At 32.4% G+C, this 25,492-nt stretch overlaps 4 protein-coding genes and 1 pseudogene across 6 annotated transcripts; 2 read left to right on the top strand and 3 right to left on the bottom strand.

Moving 5' to 3' along the window:
* Positions 1-5,635: 5,635 nt before the first annotated feature.
* On the top strand, positions 5,636-7,539 carry LOC108832419 (protein SYM1). 2 transcript variants are annotated; one of them, XM_056993737.1, is made up of 5 exons: positions 5,636-5,788; positions 6,138-6,470; positions 6,646-6,880; positions 6,972-7,096; positions 7,206-7,539. In XM_056993737.1, exons 1-5 carry the CDS (start codon positions 5,774-5,776, stop codon positions 7,293-7,295), a joined length of 798 nt encoding a protein of 265 aa, XP_056849717.1. In that variant the 5' UTR covers positions 5,636-5,773; the 3' UTR covers positions 7,296-7,539. The 2 variants fall into 2 exon arrangements, with proteins under 2 accessions (XP_056849717.1, XP_056849718.1); XM_056993738.1 differs by lacking the exon at positions 5,636-5,788 and adding an exon at positions 5,973-6,067.
* Positions 7,540-10,021: 2,482 nt separating this feature from the next.
* LOC108825094 (B3 domain-containing protein At3g25182-like) lies at positions 10,022-10,888 on the bottom strand. Its single transcript, XM_018598436.2, has one exon. It carries the CDS (start codon positions 10,868-10,870, stop codon positions 10,022-10,024), a length of 849 nt encoding a protein of 282 aa, XP_018453938.1. The 5' UTR covers positions 10,871-10,888.
* Positions 10,889-12,876: 1,988 nt separating this feature from the next.
* Positions 12,877-14,242, top strand: LOC108824060 (protein sym1). The gene is made up of 4 exons (XM_018597393.2): positions 12,877-13,263; positions 13,345-13,573; positions 13,688-13,812; positions 13,958-14,242. Exons 1-4 carry the CDS (start codon positions 12,958-12,960, stop codon positions 14,045-14,047), a joined length of 750 nt encoding a protein of 249 aa, XP_018452895.1. The 5' UTR covers positions 12,877-12,957; the 3' UTR covers positions 14,048-14,242.
* LOC108824058 (uncharacterized) lies at positions 14,158-15,569 on the bottom strand. The gene is made up of 2 exons (XM_018597392.2): positions 15,452-15,569; positions 14,158-15,244 (listed from the first exon to the last, which is right to left on the bottom strand). The coding sequence occupies exon 2, from the start codon at positions 15,226-15,228 to the stop codon at positions 14,419-14,421; it is 810 nt and encodes a 269-aa protein (XP_018452894.1). The 5' UTR covers positions 15,229-15,244; positions 15,452-15,569; the 3' UTR covers positions 14,158-14,418.
* A 4,192-nt stretch (positions 15,570-19,761) lies between these two features.
* LOC108824111 (myrosinase-like) lies at positions 19,762-22,534 on the bottom strand (annotated as a pseudogene). The gene is made up of 12 exons (XR_008938548.1): positions 22,327-22,534; positions 22,180-22,240; positions 22,042-22,103; positions 21,872-21,947; positions 21,610-21,775; positions 21,258-21,513; positions 21,068-21,183; positions 20,780-21,000; positions 20,627-20,661; positions 20,427-20,541; positions 20,235-20,337; positions 19,762-20,151 (listed from the first exon to the last, which is right to left on the bottom strand). The product of XR_008938548.1 is annotated as a myrosinase-like (transcript).
* Positions 22,535-25,492: the final 2,958 nt, after the last annotated feature.

The following is a 25,492-nucleotide window of genomic DNA, read 5'->3' as shown; positions in this document are numbered from 1 at the left end:
AGGAAAATGAGTTATTTAAATAGCAAAAAGTGGAATCACATCAAAAACGCAGATACATGGCGTCGTATTGAAGCCATGTGAAAGTTGGCGGTGCTAGATCTGGTGACACGTTGACGAGTTTATCAGATTATAATGATGGGATGTGTATGAGTTGTATGATTGTATCAATTAGACTACACAGAATGTTTGAATCATTTTAAGGTGGGCACTGAGCCTCCCAATATCCAAAATTTTATAGATATTTTTTTTCCGTAAACTAAATTTAATAGATATTCTCGCTCTATTTCGGATGAATAATAAAATTTTCTGATTTGAATTGATCTGCAAAATTTTAGATGTATTTGGTGTTTCGAATTTCCGAAAATCGATACTTTTTTATCAGATATCTAATGCGAACCATAAAAGAATTATAAAATCAACAAAAAATAATAAGATTTCATTTAAATAATTTTAAAACTACATTTTTAAAACTTTTTAGAAAACTAAATAATTATTTTAATGAATAAAAATATAAAGTTTATATAAAGATATACAAACTATGTAATTTATATACATATACATATATATAATAGACTGGATATCCATTTTTTAAATATTAATATTTATAATTACTCTGTTTTTGATTAATATTAAATATTAGTTTTTGCTTTGATTCGGACAGTAACATATATTTTTTTAACGTCTGGATCGATTATTATCGATTAATTATGCTATTACAATGATGAGAATATTACAAAGACGATTATACAGCCGACAATTTTACCATCTTGTGAGAATACACGCCTGACTGCACCTCTCCGAGCCGTCCTATGAGATCCATGTTCGATGGTACGCCATGCACCAAACTGAAGATCTCCTGTAATCTGTTTCTCCATAAACTGCATAATTTGGTATTTTCTGGGGTTTGAACTTCAGACCTCCGGATGTAGAAGTATTACATGAACCTTTAGTCAAACCCATGGACCAAGGAGACTTCCACAAAGTAACATATATTTAGATTTCAGATGTAATTAATGAATACTAGATTGAATCAAATTTAAATCATTCAACATCCTCTTTTTATTTTTACATCATACATCAAATTCTCTTTCTTTCGCACAATCATTCAACATTCATATCTAACAATGGTTTTATTTACAACAATTCAACACTCAATCTTTTTTTGTTTTATTTTTCATGTCTATTGTTATGTCAATACATGTCCATAATAGTTATCAACTAAAATTAAAATAAATAAAGTTAATTAATTAATTATTACTCCATGTCTTTTATAAAAAAGTATCACTTAGATATTTTCACACATACTAAAAAATTGAGTTAACCCCATTTATGTTTTCATTAATTTCATCAATTTAACCAATATAATTTTAGATAAATAAATTTATTTATAAAATGAATGAATTTTGAAATAAATATTGAGCTGAAAGTAAGTATAAACTGCAATGAAATTGTAAAACGGCATGTAACAAGAAAAGAAGAAGCTAAAATGATATTTAATATGAAACCGATAGAGTAGTATTTTAATTATAAATTATATAAAATTGATCTATGTCACCTAAAATTTGATAATATAATAAAAGCATAGTTGGATAATATCAATATTATAGTAACAAAATCAATATATCCAAATTAAACAAACTAATTTTCTATTTATAGATCATAAAAAGTGAAGAATGTTGATATATATTTACTATAATCTTATTCATTTGAATAATGCGATGAATAAAAAATCACTTATTTAGTGTGGACTCCTTTTTAAAATATTCAGCTGAATTAATTCAACCCAAATGAATCTACATCTTTAACACCATCACTATATCCATTCAACTACTCTATTTACATTGTCTTTTATACTAGTTACTCTAATTTTCCAAAACTGTAAACTCAATTTTAGCTTAGGCGCTTAGCTAAGTAAAAACAAAGTTATGGATCTTACCAACTGCATAATTAGGAAATTGTTAATAAAGGAAACGTTGTTTTTTTTGTTAAAAATTATTTAAAATGCTAATATTTTGAAGTTTTGTAGTATATTTTGTTTTTCAAATATATTTAATATTTCTAGTAACAAATATAAGAACCAAGATATATCCAAAAAGATATTAACCAGTTTTAAAAATGAAGACTGAATCAACACAAAACAATATTACGGATCTTCTCCTTCTATCGATTATCGATTATGATACCAGAACAATATATCACAAATCTTTGGTTATCTATTTTGCCAAGTTTCCTTCTCTATCCCTGGTAACCCTTACAATTTTGGTGTTTGGGTCAGTTACAATTATAACTTATTATCAACTCTAAATCTATTAAATAAAAATATTTTGAATCTATTTAAGATTGCAAATATTTTTTTGTTTCATAAAGTGTCACATTGACATCTTTCACATATATTATAAAAATTATAAAATATATTTATGTTTTTATTAGTTACACAGATTTAACAAATATTATTTGAAATAAATAAAATTACTTATAAGATTATTGCATTTTACAATTAAGTATTAAAATAAAAGTAAATATAAATTATATTAAAATTTCAATTATAATGTTTGTTTAGTATAAATACCAAATCAATACTCTTTATGAAATAGAGCGATTATGAATTTTGGAGATTTATTATCCAGACCAGTGATAAAGATCAAATCCCACTATCTAGTAGCATTGTTCTCTCTTTGTTAGTTTTGGAAATTAACCTGAGTTAGTGTGTGAATTTAGATCACGATATAAAAAAACATTGGCAAATACATAGTAAAAGTAAAGTGGAGTATAAATGTGTGCGTGAAATCATAATATCTGTCTACAAACAAAGTCTGTTACTCCTTTTACAAAAAAAAAAGAGTGTTACTTCATTTCGAAGTTGATTATAAAATAATATTTGTTCCTTATGAAATGAGTAAAGGGGTTGATTGATGGAGTAGTTTGGATGATAGCATATCGAAAGTAGGGTCAGGTTGGGTTTCTCGTTCGTTTCGATGGATTCTTTTCAACAGATCGAATAATGTTCATTTCCGATTATTGGATGAATTATTATTATTATTATTATTATTATTATTATTATTATTATTATTATTATTATTATTATTATTATTATTATTATTATTATTATTATTATTATTATTATTATTCATGTGCGATTGCAGACTGCATAATTTTTTCTATATAATCTATGGATATCTGAATCGAGTGCCGATCGACTACTCTGATAGAATCAATCCACTGCCGATAATATACTAGAAAAAATATGATACATTCTAATGAAAATTCTGACGGATAAAAATATTGTCGGAAATTTCTGAAGAATTTCCGAAAAAATACTGAAGAAATTCAATATTAGAAAGTCGTCGGTATTTTGTTGGAAATTTCCTTCAGAAAATATACAGTGCAAAAACATGTTCATTATATACTTTGTTACATGTGCTTCCCTTCTTACCTAGGTAACAGAGCCTAGAGGATTTATCTACTCACAAAAGGAAAAATTTTGATCGTTGTTTGGCTTAGATTGAGAAATATGATTTGTTGGTTGAGATAGCAGAAAACATACTCAACTGTGAGCATCCTTTAAGGTATTACAACATAAATTTTTGCATCAAACTAACCATCATGACTTCATTAGAAAAGATAACATAGATGTCTTTGATTTAGAACCAATCTGGCAGCTGGTCTGACAGATTTGATGTCTTTTCGTTCTAATATCTTGCTTATATATAGCTTACAATACTTCAAAATTCAAATTGGTTGATTATGTTGATTAGTTTCTTAATATGGCATATTAACCTTTCCTCCAAAATGAAGCGACAGTTGCTTATCTTGTTGATGTTGAGTATATTCTTCTTAACATCAGAAAGTTACCAAGCCAAGTATAACATGAGGTATGGAGAGAAGAATACGAAAACCAGTCTTTTTGGATTCAATAAAGCCTCATAATTCGCAGCATCACCCACAACATAACTTATCTCGTATTAGAAGAGAAGTAGACCTCTAACAACAAAATATATACATATTGTATGAATACTCTAATCAAAGGAGAATGATCTATTATTATGAAGAACCGTAATTTATTTACTTCATTTTCATTTAATTTTAATATGCAACCAAATTTCCAAATGTAAATAATCTTGTAGTAACCTTGTTTCAATCTCACTTGAAATTATTTATTTAATTTAAATGACTATAGGAAAAAAATACAAAAGATAATTGGTATGAGATATAATATCTGAATTATTCGTTTGATAATTATTTTTTTTACAAAATTATACTCTTTATGTTTCTTAAAAAGTGTCACTTTGACACTCAGTAAGAAACTTACATATGATCCCATTAGTTAATTTGTAAATAGCAAAGTTATACTTTAACTTAACCAAATAGTCTATATGTTAATGGTATGTAATTTACTAATTTTATATTCCCTGGTTATTTGAATTAATTGACAGTTATGTTATTTGTTAGAAAGATATCAATGGCTAGTGATAATCAAGTTAAATAGTTATCTTCCAACCAGTGAGATTAGTCTAATCATATTGCCATCAGTGACATAAATATCATGATGGATATATATTGTACTCTTTAACTTAAACATAAATACCAGTTTACGTATCAATTATTCGGACAAGTCAAAATAAATATATGCTAACTTTTAAATTAACTTACAAGTTGGAATTTATATTTTTCAGAAGATATTAGAACCAGTCCGATCAAATCAAGGTAACAACAAACATAAAACAATGACACATTCACTTCACCCAACTGATGAGCAATTAGACTGAAACCAAAGATATCCTCTTTTTTTTAGCATTTCATCCCTTGCAAAATTGATCTAGAGCTCTTCCAGGAATCTCGACAGGGCATCCTCGACAAAAAAGTTAACCTCTCATGTCTCATTTGTAAGACACAAATTTTTTCTGTCTGCAAAAGTAAAAGCTTAATATTTATCTAAAAAGAAAACCTACAAAAGCACTAGCTTTATTTTGGTAGTAAACATGTATAAAAACTAAAAACTCACAAAAACTTGAAATAAAGAATCAGTGAACAAGTGTCTTACCTTAATTGTAAAATACCAGCTAATGTATCACTTACTCGATAAAACATGATATATATAAGCTAAGTTTCAGATTAACTTACTTTGTGTTTTTAACAAGGCACTAGAGCAGCGACTCTGTCACGGGTTTGTTGAGTCGGCGGTGTTGGGTACTCCAGCGACTTTGTGATGGGTTCTTTGAGAAAAATTAACCAGAAATGACGAGAAGACATAATGTAGAAGAAGAACACGTGAATGTGAATATGTTTAGGTTATTGGGGAATTAACATTTTTGGCATCGCCAGGGACAGGGGACCAAAATGTGAACTGAAAACGTAGGCTGCAAATACATGACTAGTCTGGACCCACTTCTGTGGAGACCATGATACCTCTATATAATCCAAAAAAAAAGAATATATCTAGGTTTTGTACTAAAGAATGTAGGGATAAGTTGATATTGATGAGAAAAAAAGCAGTGTAATAGTATATTTAGGTAGTTTACTAATTAAAGTATAATGTACGTATGTGGAGTGTAAATACTCTTAAATTTACTTATCATGTTAAGATATTGGATAGGGGCTCTCTCTCATCTCTTTAGCGCATCTCAAAAAAAATTGCCATAAAAATCATTGTTTCGACAAAATTCTGATATTGTTTTATCTAAAGCTTTTTCTTGAAATTAATTCTGACAACCGGAGAAGAACCGGTTGGAGATAAGAAGAACATACAAACAGCCTCAATCAAATTGGGACGACGATGGTCGGGATTCTGGTGAGTATTCCAGCACCGCCCTTTCTTCCACGGATCGAAGAGACGAAGCCACGTGTCGACTTCATGTCAAACATATTCTTCATCATTATCTTTTAGATTACGGGTTTTGTTGGGCCGAAATGTAATTGGGTCTTTATGTAAAATTGCCCTTCTGGGCTTTCGCTTTAATTAAAACGAAATCGTCGAAGAAAAAAAAAAGTTACCACAAGTTATCGTTCCGCATCCCGAAATGCCCCATGCTTTTGGTTGATTTGTTAAGACAAGCAAAGTCCAACCTTGGTAGACGAGAAAGTACTTTGAACAAACACGATTGAGTGATATTCATTTTTATATTATTTTTTTCTTTCAGCTTCGAAAACACGCTTCCCTCAACAATCCCCAGATTCTCGGAATGATGAGCGGAGGAGCCTTGTTCAGAAACGTCGCCGCCCAGCTGATAAGGCGGAACGGTTCGGCATCCGATCCGTTTGGCAAAACCGGAGCAAGATTGCAATCGAGGCGGCCTTATTTTCCCGGTAGAGCAAAAGAAACAAGAAACGATCAAACCGGACTCTCACCTCCTCCTTCTTCCTCGTCTGTTGGTATCGTGGGATGGTATCTTGGTATGGTGAAATCACGCCCCGTTCTCACCAAAGGAGTCACTTCTTGCCTTATTTACATCGCCGCCGATTTGTCCTCTCAGGTTCTTACTTTTTTTCAAAAATTAGGGTTTCCATATCTTCCTTTGATGTGTTTTGCAATTAGAACTTGTTGAAATGGTGATTTCATTTTACTCTTCATTGTTTGTGTAATTGTTTTCTCGAGTCTGTTTAGAACTGAATTTTAAGAGCAGACATCATTGTTCATTGATTCAACAGACCATTACGAAGGAGAAAGCTTCTTCAGAATCGTATGACCTGGTGAGAACAGCAAGGATGGGAGCATATGGTCTATTTATCTTGGGTCCTGTACAGCACCAGTGGTTCGGTTTCATGTCAAGACTCTTCCCTAAACAAGATATCGTCACAACGCTTAAGAAAATGGCCATGGGACAGACTGTCTACGGTCCTACGATTATGGTGATTTTTTTATCATTCAACGCATTACTACAGGGTAAGCTTCTTTAAATCAGTAGTGGTTTTGATTTAACAACACGACGACAAAAACACATCTTCTTTTTGTTCTTTTCTTTTTGTTTGCTCAGGTGAAGGCGGTTCTGATATAGTTGCTCGATTGAAAAGGGACCTTCTTCCCGTGATGTTAAACTGTGTCATGTATTGGCCTGTTTGTGATTTTATAACATTCAAGTTCTTCCCTGTTCATCTACAGGTATCGATCATGAAACTAGAACAGATAGCTTTACTTTCTCCCCCTCCCTCATTGCTGCTTTATCTCAGGACTGACTCAAACTGCTCTCTTGTTTTTATTTTTCCTGCAGCCTCTTGTAAGCAACTCGTTTTCATATGTGTGGTCCATCTACATGACTTACATGGGAAATCGTGAAAAACCAGCGGCAATTTCAAGCTGAAACACTCCGGTTTCTTCTAGCCATTATGTCCGCTCATTGCCTGTGATTGAAAGTAACACAGATATAGCCACTATTTTGTATTGTACTATTATTTTTGTTCCGCTCAGTACGGGGCAACATTCTTGGTGTAAAGTCAACTTGGCTTTGTCCACAGTCATTATTTGAACCCAAAAATGTACTTTGCATTCTACAAAGAGTGTAAAGAAGAATAATTGTATGATGTTATACTGTAGCATTACTTGGATGAGACACGCTCAGAGATGAGGGAGTCAGGACTGTCCCTGATGTGATTACGAAGTTACAATAAGTCTATTGTTTCTTATGCGGTTGACTCAATGTTAAAGGAAGCCACTGGAGTCGTTATGTATATGATTGCAAATTGGTGTAGACCAAACAAGAATACATACATGATACAACTACATTGTGGATGAGTAGTGCACGTTAAACAGGAAATATATGACAAACTGTTTGTTGAAAATCTGAGGAATCTTGATCCACATGCTCCCAAAGACGAGGATCCAAGGTTTGCTGGAATGCATAGTGAAGAAATTGCCATTTTAAAATGGGAAATCGGCCAAAAAAACACTGAACTTTGCAGGAATTGCCAACAAAAATCTGTATACTTGTCTCGCCAATAAAAGCCTGAACTTTTGTTGACTTATTTAGATTATTAAGAAACTTACGATTGACTGGCCAAATTAGCACACCGTTAAACAAGAGTTAAAACAGCGTTAACCCAACGTTAACTGTTGACGTTAAGTGAAACGACGTCGTTTTGTTTTATTTGATTTGAAAATAAAAAAAGGTAGACTCCAAGGTTCGAACCCAGGTTGTTTGGATCAAATGGCAAGGTATTTTACCACTATGCTAGTGGCACATTCAATGTATGAATAAACACGTTTACTTTTATTTGGTATTGATTTTGAATATAAAAAATTCTCTAAAAATTTAAAAAGTCTTTAAAATTCCAAAATTTTGAAAAATAAAGAAATTATTTATAAAATTAATTTTGAAATTGAAATTAAAAATAAAATTTTATTTTTACTTTTAAAAATCAAAAATCTTCCAAATTTTACATTTTTAAAAACAAATTCCAAAAAAAGAACATTTTCATTTAAGATTAAAAATTGAAAATAAATAAAAAATCGAAAAATAACAAAAAAAAAATTATAAAGAAATTTGAATCTGAAAATAATCAGAATCTATAAAAAATATTTTTTTTTTTTATTTTTTTTTTTTATAAAAATGCCAAAAAGAAAAATTTTCATTTTTCAAATTATTAAAAGAAAATTTGAAAAAATAAAATAATTCGAAAACTAATTCAAAAAAAAAGTGATAAAAATTTTCAAATCTGAAAACATATAATAAGAAACTATAAAAAATAAATAATAATAATAATAATAAAAAATTTATAGTTTCTGATTATATGTTTTCCGATTTGAAATATTTTAACTTTTGGAATTTTTTCGAATTTTTTTTCAGTTTTTTTATAATCCGAAAAATGAAATATTTCTTTTTTGGAATTAATTTTTCAGTTTTTAGAAATTTTAAAGATCTTTTTAAGTTTTTAGATAAATTTTTTTATATTCAATCAGTACCAAATATAATTAAATGTGTTAATAGTTTCATTGTTTGAGCCATTAGCCTAGTGGTAAAGTACCTTGGCATTTGGTCCAAACAACTTGGGTTCAAACCCAATGGTCGACTTGATTTTATTTTGAAATCATGTAAAACGACGTCGTTTCATCTTATTTCAAAACGACGTCGTTTCACCTAACACCAACATTTAACGATGTCAACTTTTTCTGTTAAATTTGCTGACGGCGTGCTAAATTGGCAAGTCAACGGAAACATTGTTAATTAATTCTAAAGTCAATGAAAAGTTTGTGTTTTGTTTGACCAGCCCATATGTCCAGGTTTCTTTTGGCAATTCCTGCAAAGTTCAGTGTTTTTTTGGTCGATTTCCCATTTTAAAATGGTTGGGACTCTAGAATCATATGACTGTTTGCTGTGTTTGCTTGTATTCCAATAAGCATATGTGCTTATCAAGATAAGCTACACAAAATTCCACATCTCAAACGTGAAGAGGAACAAAAGTTTGCACAACTATCAGCAAGAAGAAGAAGAAGAAAAATGACGCAATCAAGAAGGAGCCTATCAGGAACAAGCGGCAAAAAGTTTGCATCAAGTTTGAGAAAACCAGCCAAAACATTATTCAAAGGAGTACAGCAGAAAGAGCCAAAGAGGAAATCATTGGTAGAAAGAAACAGACTTTAAGGGCCGAAGTTCTATAGATTCATACTTCAACTCTGACACTTGGATGTTTGACGATTCAGTTTGTATTTTTAAAACAGAAACCAGTCTTGGCAACACATTTTTGATCCTGGTTTTATATCGTTCTTGCTCTTTATTCAACTAAAAACCGAGTTAAAATCCATTTAATTCATCAAGAATAACGTCAGATAAATGAAACTACCAATAAACTGAAACTCTTAAAGACAAAACGTACTCATGTCAAAACATTCATCAATTCATCATAATACAGAATCAGAAACAACTAAAATTACTTGAGATAAACCCAACAAGATGTTGTAAGATCAAACACAACTGTACTAAAACCCTAATCTTGATAATTACAATTCTGACACACAAACCTACAGAACTCGCCTCAAGTAAAAGAAGTTATCAGAGAGAGAGAGAGCAAAGGGAAGAGCTACTCTGTCTTTTCACATGGGAAGAGGAACAAGAGCAAAACAGAGGACTCCTCCGCACCTGAAAGACCAAAGACTAATGCTGTCGCCATCTTTCAATCCATTGGCCTTCACCACATCGTTCCACCCACAAACCAAAGCGTAGTTCCAAGAACCGTTCATCTCCCACCTCTTGAGAAACACACCCCACTTCTTAGTGCCTTGATCAACAAGAACCGCTCCCAAACCCATCTTTTCTCTCTTGCTGATGTCTTCCTCGATGATTCTCGACTCAGCGGGCGTCAAGAAGTCGTTTCGGATCAGTTTGTGGAATGGGATCGAGAGACGGCTCTGGCTTGGTTTGACATCTGTTTCGAACAGAGTCTTCTCGAAGATTAGCATCGGGTCTTGCGCTCCTTTCGTGTCTCTCATCAGCTGGAGCATCCAATCGGGAGTGTCTTTCCCCTCCCATGTGAATAAAGGTGACACCTTTGCTTTCTTGAAACTGCGCTTTCCTCCTTCTTGCACGGCACGTCTCTTGCGGCTGCTTGTGTTGTTCTCTGTTAGGCACGAAGAGGAAGACGAAGATGAAAGGGAACTAGGGTTTTGTGGGTTTTTGACGAGCGTGTTGTTAGTGTCTGAGGGAATCTTGTTAAGATCGAAGAGATGTGAATAAGAAGCACCGTTAGGGTTTTGAAGAGGTTTCTTTACAGATGATCTTGGTTTTCTTTGGAAAAGATCAAAGATTCTTTTCATTCTCTGTTCGTCTTCTTCTTCTTTTCGAGATGTTTGCTTGCGTTCTTGTTCGTGAAGCAACGCCGCAATGTCTACCAACAGAGAGAAATTCGACCACGTCTCCGTGAGATCGTCGTAATACGTATTCATTGTGATCGGAGATAGAAAAAAAAAAATCAAAGTTTTGAGAGAGCGAGAGAGAGAAAAAAAGCTTGAGGTTGAAGGAAACTAGAGAAGAGAGAGAGCGAGCTGAGTTTTAGAATTATGAGAAGAGAAAGTGAGAGGAAGATTTACAACTAAATACTATCTGGTTTGTTGCAATCGAATCAAATCCTATACGATCAAATATAGCCGTTGTTGTTTAGTTTCCATTTTTCACTACCTCGAATTACCATCTAGTCCCTGTTTCGGTAATTTCCTTTTTTACCAGCCTTGAAAATTCCAAAAAATAAAACATGACCGAACAATCCCAAGTAAATTATTTAAGTATTGATGAAAGTTAAGGTTTTTGCTTTGACAAAAGATACGATTCGATTTGGTAATGAGCAAGAGACGAGGCAATTGTTATGTAAAATAAATAAAAAGGCAATTCTAAGTTTCACATGGGATCCAAAACCGACAATATCATACTAAGCTAGGAGTGCCATCTGATCCGTCACAACATGTTAGAAGCTGTTCAGTTCCAAGGTCTAGTATAGATAATAGATTTGATCATGTAATTTATTTTGTAGGAATCGAACTTGTTGCTCACTTTGTCAGGAAAAAGTGCCTCTATTTCAATATAAACTTTACGCGTCGTGCTTATTACTTCACGAACTTTGTAGTAGTGTGTATTCCACACTGAACTAAACAATTTTTTTAAAATACTATATGAACTTTATGCGTCGTGTCTATTCCTTCACGAACTTTATAGTAGTGCGTATTTCACACTGAACAAAACCAAAATCAAAAAATACTACATAGACTCTCAAAATCGTGCTTATTTCAATATTGAGTGTTAAATGTGTTAGTCATCCGTTAATGTATCAGAAAACGTTATTTTGTATAAATTTGTGAAATTAAAAATTAAAAATTAAAAATAAAATACACTCTCAAAATTGTGCTTATATATATTGACTGTCAAAAGTAATAGTCATCATTGATTTTATCAAAAGACTATTTTGGATAAACTGTATGAAATTGTCCGTCGTTTTTTAATTTTTTCATTTTACAAAAAAATTATCCAAAATGACGTTGTTTTAATAAATTAATGTATGACTTGACTAACACCTTTCACTTACTGACAAAGAAAGACTAACATCTTTGACGGTGTATATATATAATCACGATTTTGAGCGTCAAAGGTGTTCGTCTTTTTTTTTTGTCAGCAAATCAAAGGTGTAGTCATATATATATGTATATTAACCGTCAAAAGTGTTAATATTTTTCTGTTTAAGAAATCAAAAGTGTTAGTCATACGTTAATTTATCAAAATAACGTCATTTTTATAGATTTTATAAAAAAATAAAAAATTACAAATTGACGGATAATTTCATAGAATTTATCCAAAATAAAATCTTTTGATAAATTAAAACATGACTAACACCTTTGACAGTCAATATATAAGTACAATTTTGAGAGGTTTTTGGTAAATTAAAGGATGACTGTTACATTTGACAGTCAATATATAAGCACAATTTTAAGAGTCTATATTTTATTTTGATTTTTAATTTCACAAAATTTATTCAAAATGACGTTGTTTTGATAAATTAACGGATGACTAACACATTTAACGCTCAATATTGAAATAAGCACTATTTTGAGAGTCTATGCAGTATTTTTTATTTTTGTTTATTTCAATGTGAAATACGCACTACTATAAAGTTCGTGAATGAATAGACACGACGCATAAAGTTCATATAATATTTTAAAAATTTAGTTTAGTTTAGTGTGGAATACGCACTGCTACAAAATTCGTAAAGGAATAAGCACGACGCGTAAAATTCATGTTGAAATAGGCACTTTTCCCCACTTTGTCATGCACCTTCTCACGAATCAAATACTGTTTTCTTTTTCTCCCTCTTTTGACTTATAGTTCATGGCATATTAAGCCAATGGAATATAGGCCCCAACAACACTTTAGTCCAAATACGGTTTAGGTAAACCGACGGTAAATGAACAGCCATGGTGGGTGGTTGGGTGGAGAGTTACTTTTTGCAAATATCCAAATTTTCGGAAACTAACGCAGCCGGAGCAAAATGAGCCGGGCATTGTTCAGAGAAGTCACCAACGACGCCGCACGGCTCATACGGCGGAACGCTGCGGCGGAAGACCCTTTAGGTAAAACCAGCCATGCTCTTTTGAACCTTAGGCGACTGCAATCGAGGCCTCAGTTTCTTGGGAGAGGAAAGCAAACCGGGCACTCACCTCCTTCTCCTCCTCCACCTCCTTCCTCGTCTGTTGGTTTCGTGGGATGGTATCTTGGTATGGTGAAATCACGCCCAGTTCTCACCAAAAGCGTCACTTCTTCCCTTATCTACACTGCCGCCGATCTGTCTTCTCAGGTAAAGCAGGAAACGTTTCTTAAAATCGTTATTTAATTTTTAACATGTTTAATGTGAATTGTGGGTGTGGTTTTTTATCAGACGATTGCCAAAAAATCATCAGACTCTTATGACTTGGTGAGAACAGCAAGGATGGGTGGATATGGTCTATGTGTCTTGGGTCCAACACTTCACTGTTGGTTCAATTTCATGTCAAAACTCTTACCCAAACAGGATTTCATCACAACGTTTAAGAAAATGGCCTTGGGAAATATAATCTACGGGCCTATTATGATGGTGACTTTCTTTTCACTGAATGCATTACTGCAGGGTAAAGCTTCCCTTCTATGTAATAATTCAGATTGATTGGCTATTGTCACATTGTAGCTTCTGCTTTTAGTTACAACACACTAAACCATGTTCTAAGCTTAATTTTACTTTTCAGGTGAAGGCGGATCAGACATAGTTGCCAGATTGAAAAGGGACTTTCTCCCTGCGATGCGAAACTGTGTCATGTATTGGCCTCTATGTGATTTTATAACATTCAAGTTCTTCCCCGTTCATTTACAGGTAACGATACCCCCACCACCTCGCTTTAGACAAAAATCATAATACAAATAGTTCGCTCTACTTTTGCTGCTTATCTTAGGACAAAACTGAAAATACTGGTTTCTCACTCATTTTCCTCTTGTTTTTTTTTTCATCTATCTTGCAGCCTCTTGTAAGCAACGCGTTTTCCTATTTGTGGACAATCTACATGACTTACATGGGAAACCGTAAAAAGCCAGACTCCCTTTCAAGCTGAAACACTCTTGAGATCTTCTACAAAGCCATGTTTTTTTTTCCACGAATCGATGAGTTTTGGTTCCCCTTATTTGTCTGAATTATGATGTGAAGACAGAGTCTATCGAGGGCTTTAGATGTTAAAATTTTCTTTTGCTTTCATGGAAAATTTGTTACATTGAATTACAGAAAAAGAAGTAAAGATATATCTTCTAAACAAATGGTGATTTAAACTATATCTATCTATTATATATAAACTATTCAGAACTTGTACAGCCTGAAGCCTCTTTGTCCCCCCTCAACAACACTCTACTGACAAAGAATCGATCAATCAAATATCATCAACAGTTTTCAAATGTAGCTAAAAATAACGGCTTGGCTTCTTCTACAAGTTTACGCCTCGGAAGCACGAGAACAGACTTTCTCTAGATGTATAGCCCAATCCTCACCAAGAACCCGTGGATTCAGCTCCATCGCGACACGAAAATCCGACATAGAAACTCGTTTTCGTTGGACCAAACTCAAACAAGGCTTTATCAGCCTTGTAAGAAACGCATCCAACCCGCTATTCAAAACACCAGCAGAGTCCAATGACAACGTTATCCCTTCCATCTCCAGTTTCTTCTCTAACCTAGTCTTCAAGGTCACCGCATCAGGAAGCTCGCCGCTGTTTCGACAAGTCTCGCCCTCTCTGCAAACAAACTTTCTCCCTGCTGCTCCGGTTAAGGAAACGCCTAGCGGCGCGGTTAAGGGGCTTCTTCTTCTGCAGCTCTGTTCAACCTCTTCTCCTTCTTCCATTGGAAGTCTATGTACATTGGACACCGACTCATCATTGGTCGTGGTGATGCTTTGAGGCTTCCCGAGTGGACCAATCGGACTCGGCCGGTCTCTAAACTTCCTCGACCCGCATTTTCGAGGCGGTTTCTTGAGAAACCTCTGTGGTGGTGGAGGAGGAGGAGATTTAGCAAGGGCTGCGTTCTTGAGAATGGAACTTAGCAAACGGTTGTGAAGAGGGACGTGTTCTCTACCGATGGTCTTGATGCAAAGCTTATCGAACTCGGACTTGGTTATCCTCGAGGTGAGGAACTTACCGAGGTGGTCGAAGTAAGTGTTTGCTCTCGAGTGTCCTATTTTCTGGTAGATGAGGGATTTGACCTCGTGGGTATTGAATCTGGAAGAACATTGATCTGATTCTAACCCCATCTTCCTTCTTCAGCACCTGAAAACAACAACTGGTTAGCTTAAGAAAGTGGAAATCAAAAGCATAGATTCTTATCTAATTCATCAAGAATCAAGATTCTGTGAAATTGAGAGAGGATCCGAGAGTTGGAAGCTGTGAAAGCTTTTCTTCCAAGAAAGTGTCAGAATCAATCAAAATTGAAAAGAGAGACAAGAAGAGTAAGGATGATTAGGGCTGAGTACGAACCAGTAGAAGCGATTGATTCTTGCCGAAGTACTTCTTCCTCTTTGTGTCCTGCCCTAAAGGGATTTTTGTTTTTCTTTGTTATTTTTATCGAGTTCGCTTTTTTTTTTTTTGCTAAAATATTTTATTGACATATGAACAGTTTACGACTTAAATCAAGTGAATTTTATATCTATGCTTTATTTATCAAAGCTTCACAAATGATAAAAATATGTTGGATGTCAAAAAAAAAGAATAATCTTTAGTATTTTTCGAAACCAATCTTTTCGGTGGGAGTAAGATTTACGGAGATTTTGTTGATTTTAAAAGTATAAAACTGTTGGATTTGGAAAGAATTAGAGAGAATTTTGTATATTCTAAAAGTTAATTAGATTTTGATCCGCGTACACGTGCGGATTTTGATTTCTTTTTGGTTTTTGTAAAGTATTTAATGATATTTTAAACACATCGTTTATTTACATATTTTTGTTTCTTAGAAACCTACATGGACCAAAGATGATCCGACTCAACCCTCGGAAAATTTACAATATCTGAATTGTATTTATTTGATATTAAATTCTATAAACACGATATCCAAACAAAGATTCGTATTCCAACTGGTGTTTTGATGTCCTGATCAATCTGATTCTGTGAAAAATAAATTTTTTTTTTATTAAATTATTTCAAAAATTATTTTTGTACATAATATTTTATCTAAAATTTAATAACTTGTGTAGATTTTTTCTTTTAAAAAAAGAAATTGCAAAAATCATATATTAATCCGTGTAAATTCATAACCCGCTGATTTTATAAAAAAAGTTTTATGTATATTCTAATGTTTTATAATTTACATATATAGTAGAATATTTTATTTTCTAATATAGATGTTTGAAATATTTTTTTCATTTGTACATAATATTATATTAAAAGTTTTATAACTTGATGCAATTTGATATAATTTTACTATTCATATATTAACATGTTGTTTTGTTAATTTAGTTTAAAATGAAACAACATACTAAGATTTTAATTTTTTGCATTAATTTTGTATGAATTATTATTAGTTTAATGAAATTTTGTTTTCTTGAAAATTGAACTCTTAAATTTTTATATTTGACTAAACTAAATAAGGTAATATAATATTTAAAATTGTTTTATATAATATATACTACATATTCAGTTTGTGTTTTATTTTCTCCCAAAGAAAAATAATTTTCGATTTGGTCAATATATGAATATTGATTTGTTTAGATAAACTTTGAATTTGTAATTAATTGTGATCCAGATGATATTCCTCTCATCAAGAGTTTAGCTATAAATCAAGATATACATAGGAATTGTTGGACTTTTACAAGCCTATGTCCAATTCTACATTGTCCGATTATACCTCTCATTCTTAAATTCGAAGGGTATTTTTCTTCTTACAGATTTCTTATCAACCGCTCTGATACCAATTGTTGGACTTTTACAAGCTCGTGTTCAACTCTACATTGTCCGATTAGTACGATATTGTTCACTTTGGGCCTTAGAAACTGACCCGCATGAATTTATTTTTGATTTTCTTCCCAAAAAGCGTCGTACTAATTAGAGTTGAATATCTCTTTATATATTAGACTTTCTTTTCTCTAATATCCGATATGAGACTTTGTCTGATATATCGGAGGGATGAGTACTGCTAGAGCTATAAAACATTGTTGTTATATGGTGAAATCAGGATATTGGGTGGTGCACAGTGTTATGATTGATGGAGATTCAGAGCTACGCACAGAAACAAAACATGAAATGTACTTGATCATTTTCGTAAAATCGTCAATACAAAAGAACAAAACCCAAAACTTGGATTGAAAGATTAATATCCACAAATTACACCACAAAACAATCCTAGTACTAATATCGGTGAAAAATAATGTAACCAAACCCAACAAGATGTCGGTATGCTTATTTGGCGAAGAAGGCATGATAATCATAAAATGGAAAACCGATGAGTAGAAAAAGCGAGAAAAAGGGAAATGGAGAATAAATGTAAAAGAAGATCAACACAAATCTTCAAGAGAATCAAGGCATGGCCGACTTAGATGGGGTATATAAACAAGAGATTTGACTTCCAACAAGAGGATCCAGAAACTATAAAGTACTTGTTAGTTTTATAGAACTTAGGACGTCAGTATTAATCTAGCGAACATAACACTTGGACGTTTTCCACTTGATTTAATCGTACTTAGAAGTTTCAGGTCTATGTATGTTTTGGAGCTTTGGAGCAATTTTGGGGCATGAGGAAGCACAAACCTGACAATATCAAGTTGGAGACAGTTTTTGATGACAGTGTCGATAAACACACACATTAGTGTCGGTCGACACTTACCCTTGTTTTACGAGAAAAGCCAACTTTGAAGATATTGCAGAAAAACCAGGAGTTTTACTTATTTGCTAAAGAAGCCAAATCGTTTTATACAATTTCCTAGGTTTTTGAGAATTTTATAACATATATTTGTATATGGGAGATTATGGCAGAGAGTGGAGAGAGAGATATGAACTCTTTTAGAGAGAGGATCTTGAATTCCAGTTTTTCTTACTCTATTTAATATATCATGCATTTTATTCAGATTTTTGATTTGTGCTTTCATGATCATTTCTGAATAATTCGATTGTTAGATTTAGGTTTCCTAAAAGGTTATCAAATGAACTATTACACTTTATAGGATTTTTAGGTAATCCGCTAGTTTTTCTTCTACGTTGTTCGTAATGCTAGTTTCCAGATTGATTTCCTTAATCTAGATCTTGGAATAATCGTGAGACATCTGAGTCTGAGTGTAATCAATTGCATAGTCTTAAATCAGATGAGCTAAATGTTTATTCGCAACGAGAGTTGGTTCGGTTTAAAGATTTAGTGAACTGATCAAACATAAGTTTATTGCTTGTCTGAAGTAGTTGAATTCTCAATGAAAGTTAGAATTCTAGGATTTAGAAATTAGATAGTGTTTGCAACTAGAGTTGGTTGATTATTGCTGTGAGTTTGAGTTTGAGACGATTCTTAATTAGATCCCTAGTAATCTATCTAGTTTAGTCTTAAAACGCCTACAGTTACCCTGAATCTAATACCATTAATCTCTGATAACTTAGGGGCTGATTGGTATCCATGCTACAATCCACAAACGTAATGTTTGCGATTGATAACTTGTTGGCGTTTTTCAACAATCACAAAACACTATAAATTACTTCAAATTGCTATGAATCTCTTAAAATCAAAAGATGATTCCCGTTAGCGTTTGAGGTTGTTGACAGTTGCAGTTAGATAAATGAATATAAAAATATTTTCTAGAAGTATTTTAAGATTTTATATTAGATTTTAAAATGGAAACTATAAACAAAAATATATATACATTTTTTATTTTAATTTGAATTCACAAACAATATCATAATTTATTTTTCAAAAATTTAAACTAAGAATATTCACTATAACTTTTAATATTAATATGTATACATATAGAAGTAAATATATATATATATATATATATATATATATATATAAATGAAACAATATATTTTTAAAAAGTTTTATTATAAATCTTCAAAACAAATTTTATTGAATTTATAACCTTCATCTAAATTAAAAGCAAAATGAAAATAATATTATTATTAATTATATTATATTAATAATTATTATATTTTATCACGTTACTATGTTTTGATATTTTTATAAAGTTATATTATGTTAATATTGATAATTTATTATTAAACAGTTACAATATCTCATAATCAACCGGTCGTAAATATTCATCAAACACAATAATTTTCAAATATTGTACCAATCATATAAAACGCTTAATAACATTTGAAACCAAAATCACTCGCATCTGCAACCGCAATCGCGGCATTTAAACGAGTCGGACCCTTACAACCTTCCTGTTTTAGTTACTATTTACTACATTACATCCCTTATTATTATTTATTAGCTTAACGTGGATTTAACCCTTAAATGTTACACAAAAGGTTATTATTATTTATTAGCTTAACGTGGATTTAACCCTTAAATGTTACACAAACCTTTTATCCGAGAGAGTAGCTTAAAGGTTTATTTGAGCATATCATAAACCAACCAAGAAACCTCAAGTCAAAACAAATCAAGATAAAAGTAGAACCAGACAGAAGTACTGAAGGATCCTAGGCTCATAATCTTTCATGAATCAGGGACCCGAACTTGATTAATTTAGTTTTCTCCCGACCATAAGTTAAGTATTTACCCCTTGAATAGCTGACTTGAGCCAAGTTTTTCAATTTTAAAAACCTAATCATCCCAGGTAAAAATTAACTAAAGTTGTAAGAAGGGATCGAACTGAAACGAAACTACTCATTAGTAATGATCATCTTTTATTTGAATACTTATTTAGTACAATATAGATAGAACAAGCTCCTTATCTATGAAGCAAGTAGTAGAGATATGAAGATGATCATGATGGTGGGAAAAAGTGTTTCATGCATCTGCGAGCTTCTTCTTCTGGTTCTGGAATGAGAGGTTTGGGCGGCGGAAATCTTGTTTGGCAGGGTTCTTTGTAGTACCGTTAATAAAGCTTTGGTACCATTTGCCAGATTCTTTGAGATTTCTATCATCGAGGTTTGTCCAGTTAACGTAACTAAGTCCGAATCTAACGGTAAAACCTTTGCAGAATTCATAATTGTCTCCAAGAGCCCATGCAAAGTATCCTTTTATGTTGACACCCTTCTCCCTGGAAACACGAACAATGCTTATGCATGATGATGACCATAAATCAAATTCAAAAGAGAAAAAAACACAGTAGCTTCCAATCACCTGATGACCTTACGGAGAAAACATAGATGACTGCAGAGATAATCGATCCGCTTGGAATCGGCAATAGCTTCCTCACGGGTTTCTTCACCGGGAGTACTGAATCCTAATTAAACCATCATGATACATGAGCAACTGTAGATTATTTGAAACACACATTTACTTAATGTGGAAAAAGAGATGAGTAGTAGTCACCGTTCTCAGTGATATAGATCAAAGGGTTATTGTATTTGGTTTTGAAGTAGTCCATAACGTAATAAATGCCTTTTGGGTAGTAATAGGCATTGCCGTTTTTTGCGTCTTTTACGAACTGAAAAAAGGAAGCATACATATACCTATCAACAAAGAAAGAAAAAAATTTATTGACAAGTAGCAGGGGTGGATCATGCACATACCAGTGGACCAAGATTTTCACCACGTGAATTGTTATCTGTAAAACCCAAGGATGAAATAATTGGTGGTCACTCACAAAGTATATACTATAATTGAAAAGAGTTAGAAACCTATATATATAAAGGTTGTAACTATAAGAGGAAACAGAGTGGTACATGTGAGCTTCACGCCTGGGTCCATCATGGCAGTGTGATTTGCCCATGTAACTGGGTTAGGTTTTTGCTGGGCGTACTGAGTGGTGTAGTAATTGAGACCAAGAAAATCATATGAACCGGCAACGAGTTCTGCTTCTGCTTCCGTGAAATTGGGAAGCCGACTACCCACAATTTGTCTCATGATGTCTGGGTATCTACCCTTTGTTAGCGGCTCCATGAACCTGATCGATGTACATACATATAAGAAAATACTTTCATTTTGTTGATATATACATACATATATATTACCATCCCAAGAAGAATTCTTTCATCCTATCAGCTGCATCTTTGCTGGCTTTGTCAGTATCATCAAATGGAAGAAACCATCTAGTTATCATCACTGGTCCGATCTTCCCTCTTTGAAACTGTTGGTCACAGCATGCGCAATGATATGATTAGATATAGTCATATACGTAAGACTACACCGATATATTCTCACCTTATATTTTGTCCTGTAAACATCGACCGCCGCAGCATGAGCAAGAAGCTGGTTATGTGCAACTATATAAGGTTCTGTTGAAGAATTTCCGCCGTAACATCTGTCATCAACCTCCGGAGAGCATCGACCAGGTGCATCTGTTCCGATTGCATAGCCTCTCGTAGGCACTGTGTACAGCTGGTTGATCGTGATCCAGTTCTTCACCTTTCCACCAAATTCCTTGAAACACAGATCCGCATAATCTCTAAAGTCATCTCTGTACATAGAATAGAATCAAATAATTAACATGAGATCAATTATATATGTTTTTCTTCTTATCTTCCTTGCTAAGAACGCGGCAGAAATGACATACATGATGGTGCGGTTCAAGAAACCTTCATACTCATCTTGGAGCGTTTGAGGAAGGTCCCAGTGGAAGAGGGTAACAAAAGGGGTTACATTCTTTGCGATGAGGCCATCTATGAGTTTGTGGTAGTATTCGAGACCTCCTTTGTTCACTCCCCTACTCACCTTTCCTTCTGCTCATGTATACGTATCATATATTTAATCTTCCCAACAATCACAATCAAATTACGAGTATTTTTTGTATACATAGATCGTTTATGTGTTCATACTTGGAATGATTCTTGACCAGGCAAATGAGAATCTGTAGCCAGTAGCATTGAGTTCGTCCATGATGTCTATATCTTTCTGCAATTTACAAACACACTCGGATATCATTATATATAGTGAGGAAATGAGGAGTTGAGCTGCCATCTCGTATATGACTCAGTGAGGAATTAACCTGCCATCTCGTATATGACTCACAAGTAGTGTCTCCATTCCCAAGATCGGATCCTCCCTTCTCTGATAGTAAACAGATGCATTACTAAGAATCATAAGAGTTGTGGACATATATATATGTACCATGTAGATGATATACCTGGGTATCGGTGAGTGAAGCCATCCCAAACGTTAAGACCACGTCCTCTGCCCCCTTCCACCTACAATAATAAGAAACAACCATGCAACGTTGGATTTAATATTTTAAATGGTTTTCTACGTCAAAAATTGTTGGTTTGTAACATGCCTGGTAAGCAGCAGAAGCAACACCGAAGATAAAGTCTTTGGGAAACTTTTACTGCTTAACTGATCAGTGTTTCCACATGTGAATGGCTCGTTCTCTTGACAATTAATGTCCTCAATAGCTTTGCAACTTGCCGCAGCAAATAGAAAACCTATCAAGGCTAGTCCATGAAGCTTCATGGTTAATAAGTAAATGTATGTGTTTGTGTTGGATGGAACCTTGTGTCAGCCTAGGGTTTATATAGCTAGCCTTTGTAAAGAAGAGTCACGTATACATTTTCTTTTCTTTAAAATCTTGATATTATGGGAGAGGTTTGGTGGGGTGAATTCCGTGGGCTCAGTTACTTTAGCTAAATCAGTATCAGAACTGTTGATCGGTCGTTATTTTTTGTAAAGTTAAATTTGTAAATAACAAGGGACTATTATCTGAATAAAATGACAAACTTGTAAGTAGGTTATCATATTTTAGCAAATAACGAAAGGGATAATTAAAAAAGTGATTAAAAGGTTATTTTATTGAACAAACTGTTAGATTTTTAAATACATAACCATTTGGTACTAAATATAAGTTCAAATATATTAAAGGGCTTATTAGATTAGGGATTTGGAATTTTTTTAATGATTTCATACTTGATGAAATTTAGCTAAATTTATTTGGATTTTAAGGATTTAGAGTAGATTTTGATATGTGCTTTGAAAGCGCGTGGTTTATTTCCTTTTTAATGTTCTTATTTATAAGAGAAAAAAATTGGTGATTATAAGATTGTGTGTTTTCAAATTTTGTAATATAATACATTGATATTGTTTGAATCTTAGTTTTTTTATATCCAATCCAAATCCCTGGACAAATCACTAAAGAAGATGATCCATATGTAATCAGTTTTGAATTTAACTAAAATTATGCAATTTAAAAACACAATTAAACCCTTTGAAAACCAAAAAAAACACTAATAACTTTTTACCGACACTGGTTGACCCGATAAAACAAAAATAAATCTTATATTATTTAAAATGATTAAATTTCCTACATATTTTTAAATAGTACATGAAATTGAATAAACAATTTGAATTGTGATTCTTTGAAATTTGAAAAAATACTATGTCATTTTAAGAAAATGAAAAATAAGTGATAGAGAAAACCAAATTATATTGATATGTTTTTTTTTCACTAGTGATATTTTCAAATATTAGAATAGTGATTGAGAAAACAAAAGATTCTGAATTTTATAATAAAAAATTAAATTTGCAAATTATTTTTATAATTGCTATTAATTATTTATTAACTTTTAACCAAATTTTTAATTATACAGATCATTTATATTTTACTTGAGTCCTATTGTTTTTATATCTGATCCGATTTCGCGGTGGAACAACTAAACCAAATTACCTATGTATAATTTGGTTCAGATTTAAATGAAGTTCCACTATTTAAAATCCGATGAAACATGCTAAAACCTAAAAATCAGGTATAAACATGTCACCTGATACTGGTTTACCCGATGAAAACTAAGATAAATTTGGCCTATATATGATTCAGTTTAGAAATTTAGTATCAATTCTTATAATGTGTTATGGGATTATTTTACGAAATTTCCACTATTTGAATAAGATTTTGGAAATATATTTTGTTGAATTGGAAACTATATTTTTCAAAGATATGAATTGTTGCTGAAAATATGTTTGAATTGTTTTATTTATTAGATATTATTGGAAAATATTCCTCCATCTGTTTCTTTCTTCACATATTTTTAAAATGTCTCATTATCGAATTCAGATGATTGATTTTGATTTCATAATTGTATGAAACGTATAAACTTATATTTTAGTATTATAAGAATATTTTACAAACAAGAACGCATGATTAATTGGTAAGTAAATAATATTACAAATATATGGAACATAAATTTTTTTTAACGCTAGATAATTATGCTATTACAAACTACGATAAGATTACAGATGATTTTATAGCCGACAATTCTATCTGTTTTATGAGGATTCACGCGTGACTTCATCACCTGAGCCGTCCTATCGAATCCACGCCTGACAGTACTTCTTGCGCCATGCTGCAGAATTTCTTGTAAACATTCTCTCCATTAATTCGCATAATTTCTCTTTTGCTGAGACTCAAAACTCATACTTCTTAGTGCAGAAATATTAATGAACTCTTAGTCAAACCACTGGACCAAGGGGGTTTCCACTTATAGAGAACATAAATCAACTGATATGTTTTATAGTATATGATACATTAGGTGGAATTAATGAAATTGCTATATTTTTCTGTCGAGATTAAAGTTGATTAAATTTGATAATATTTAAATCAATAAATTTCCTACATATTTTTAAATAGTACATGAAATTGAATAAACGATTTCAATTGTGATTCTTTGAAATTTGAAAAACAATTACTATGTCATTTTAAGAAAATGAAAAATAAGTGACATTACTGATTATTTTCTAATATTAGAATAGTGATTGAGAAAACCAAAAAAATCTGTTTTTTATAAAAAGAAAATAGATTTACAAATTATTTTTATAACTGCCATTAATTATTTATTAACTTTTAATAAAAAATTTAGTTATACATGTCATTTATATTTGTCTTGAGTCCCATTGTTTTTATATCTGATCCAAGTCTGCGGTGGAACCACTAAACCAGATGATTTGTATATAATTTGGTTCAGATTTAAAAGGGTGAATTTTCTGAATATTCATAAGAGGCAAAAGAATGAAGAATATGTCAATGCTACAGTAACGCGGGACGGATGGGATAATTTACGCACACAAACTGACCGAAATCTCCCACCAAGCGCGTACGCGTGATGTTGAATCTCCAAAGTTAAAGCTGTCAAACTATACTATATACCATATATTAATTATAGTGAGGTTGGATTTCATCCATTACATGACTATACTATACATGGTTAAAACATATTCTAAAACATTTGACACAAACACGTAAGCTTTTTATTTCTGTGTATGCTGACAATGTTTTATAAATTTAGGGGAGGAAATCAAAGTTAGTGTGACAGCTTAGGAATGTTAACGTACATAACAATCTTCTTAAGAACCAAGTTTACTTTTGTCCCAAAGGTGCAGCCACAAAACAAAATTTATAGGATAGAGAGAAGCAGTATGTCGAGAAAAATAAAAGAAACATCAAATACATAAGA

Source organism: Raphanus sativus, chromosome 9 (genome assembly GCF_000801105.2).
Source record: "Raphanus sativus cultivar WK10039 chromosome 9, ASM80110v3, whole genome shotgun sequence".
Classification (NCBI taxonomy): Eukaryota; Viridiplantae; Streptophyta; class Magnoliopsida; order Brassicales; family Brassicaceae; genus Raphanus; species Raphanus sativus.
Note: the sequence above shows the minus strand (reverse complement) of the source record. Positions and strands in the feature narration are given on the sequence as shown.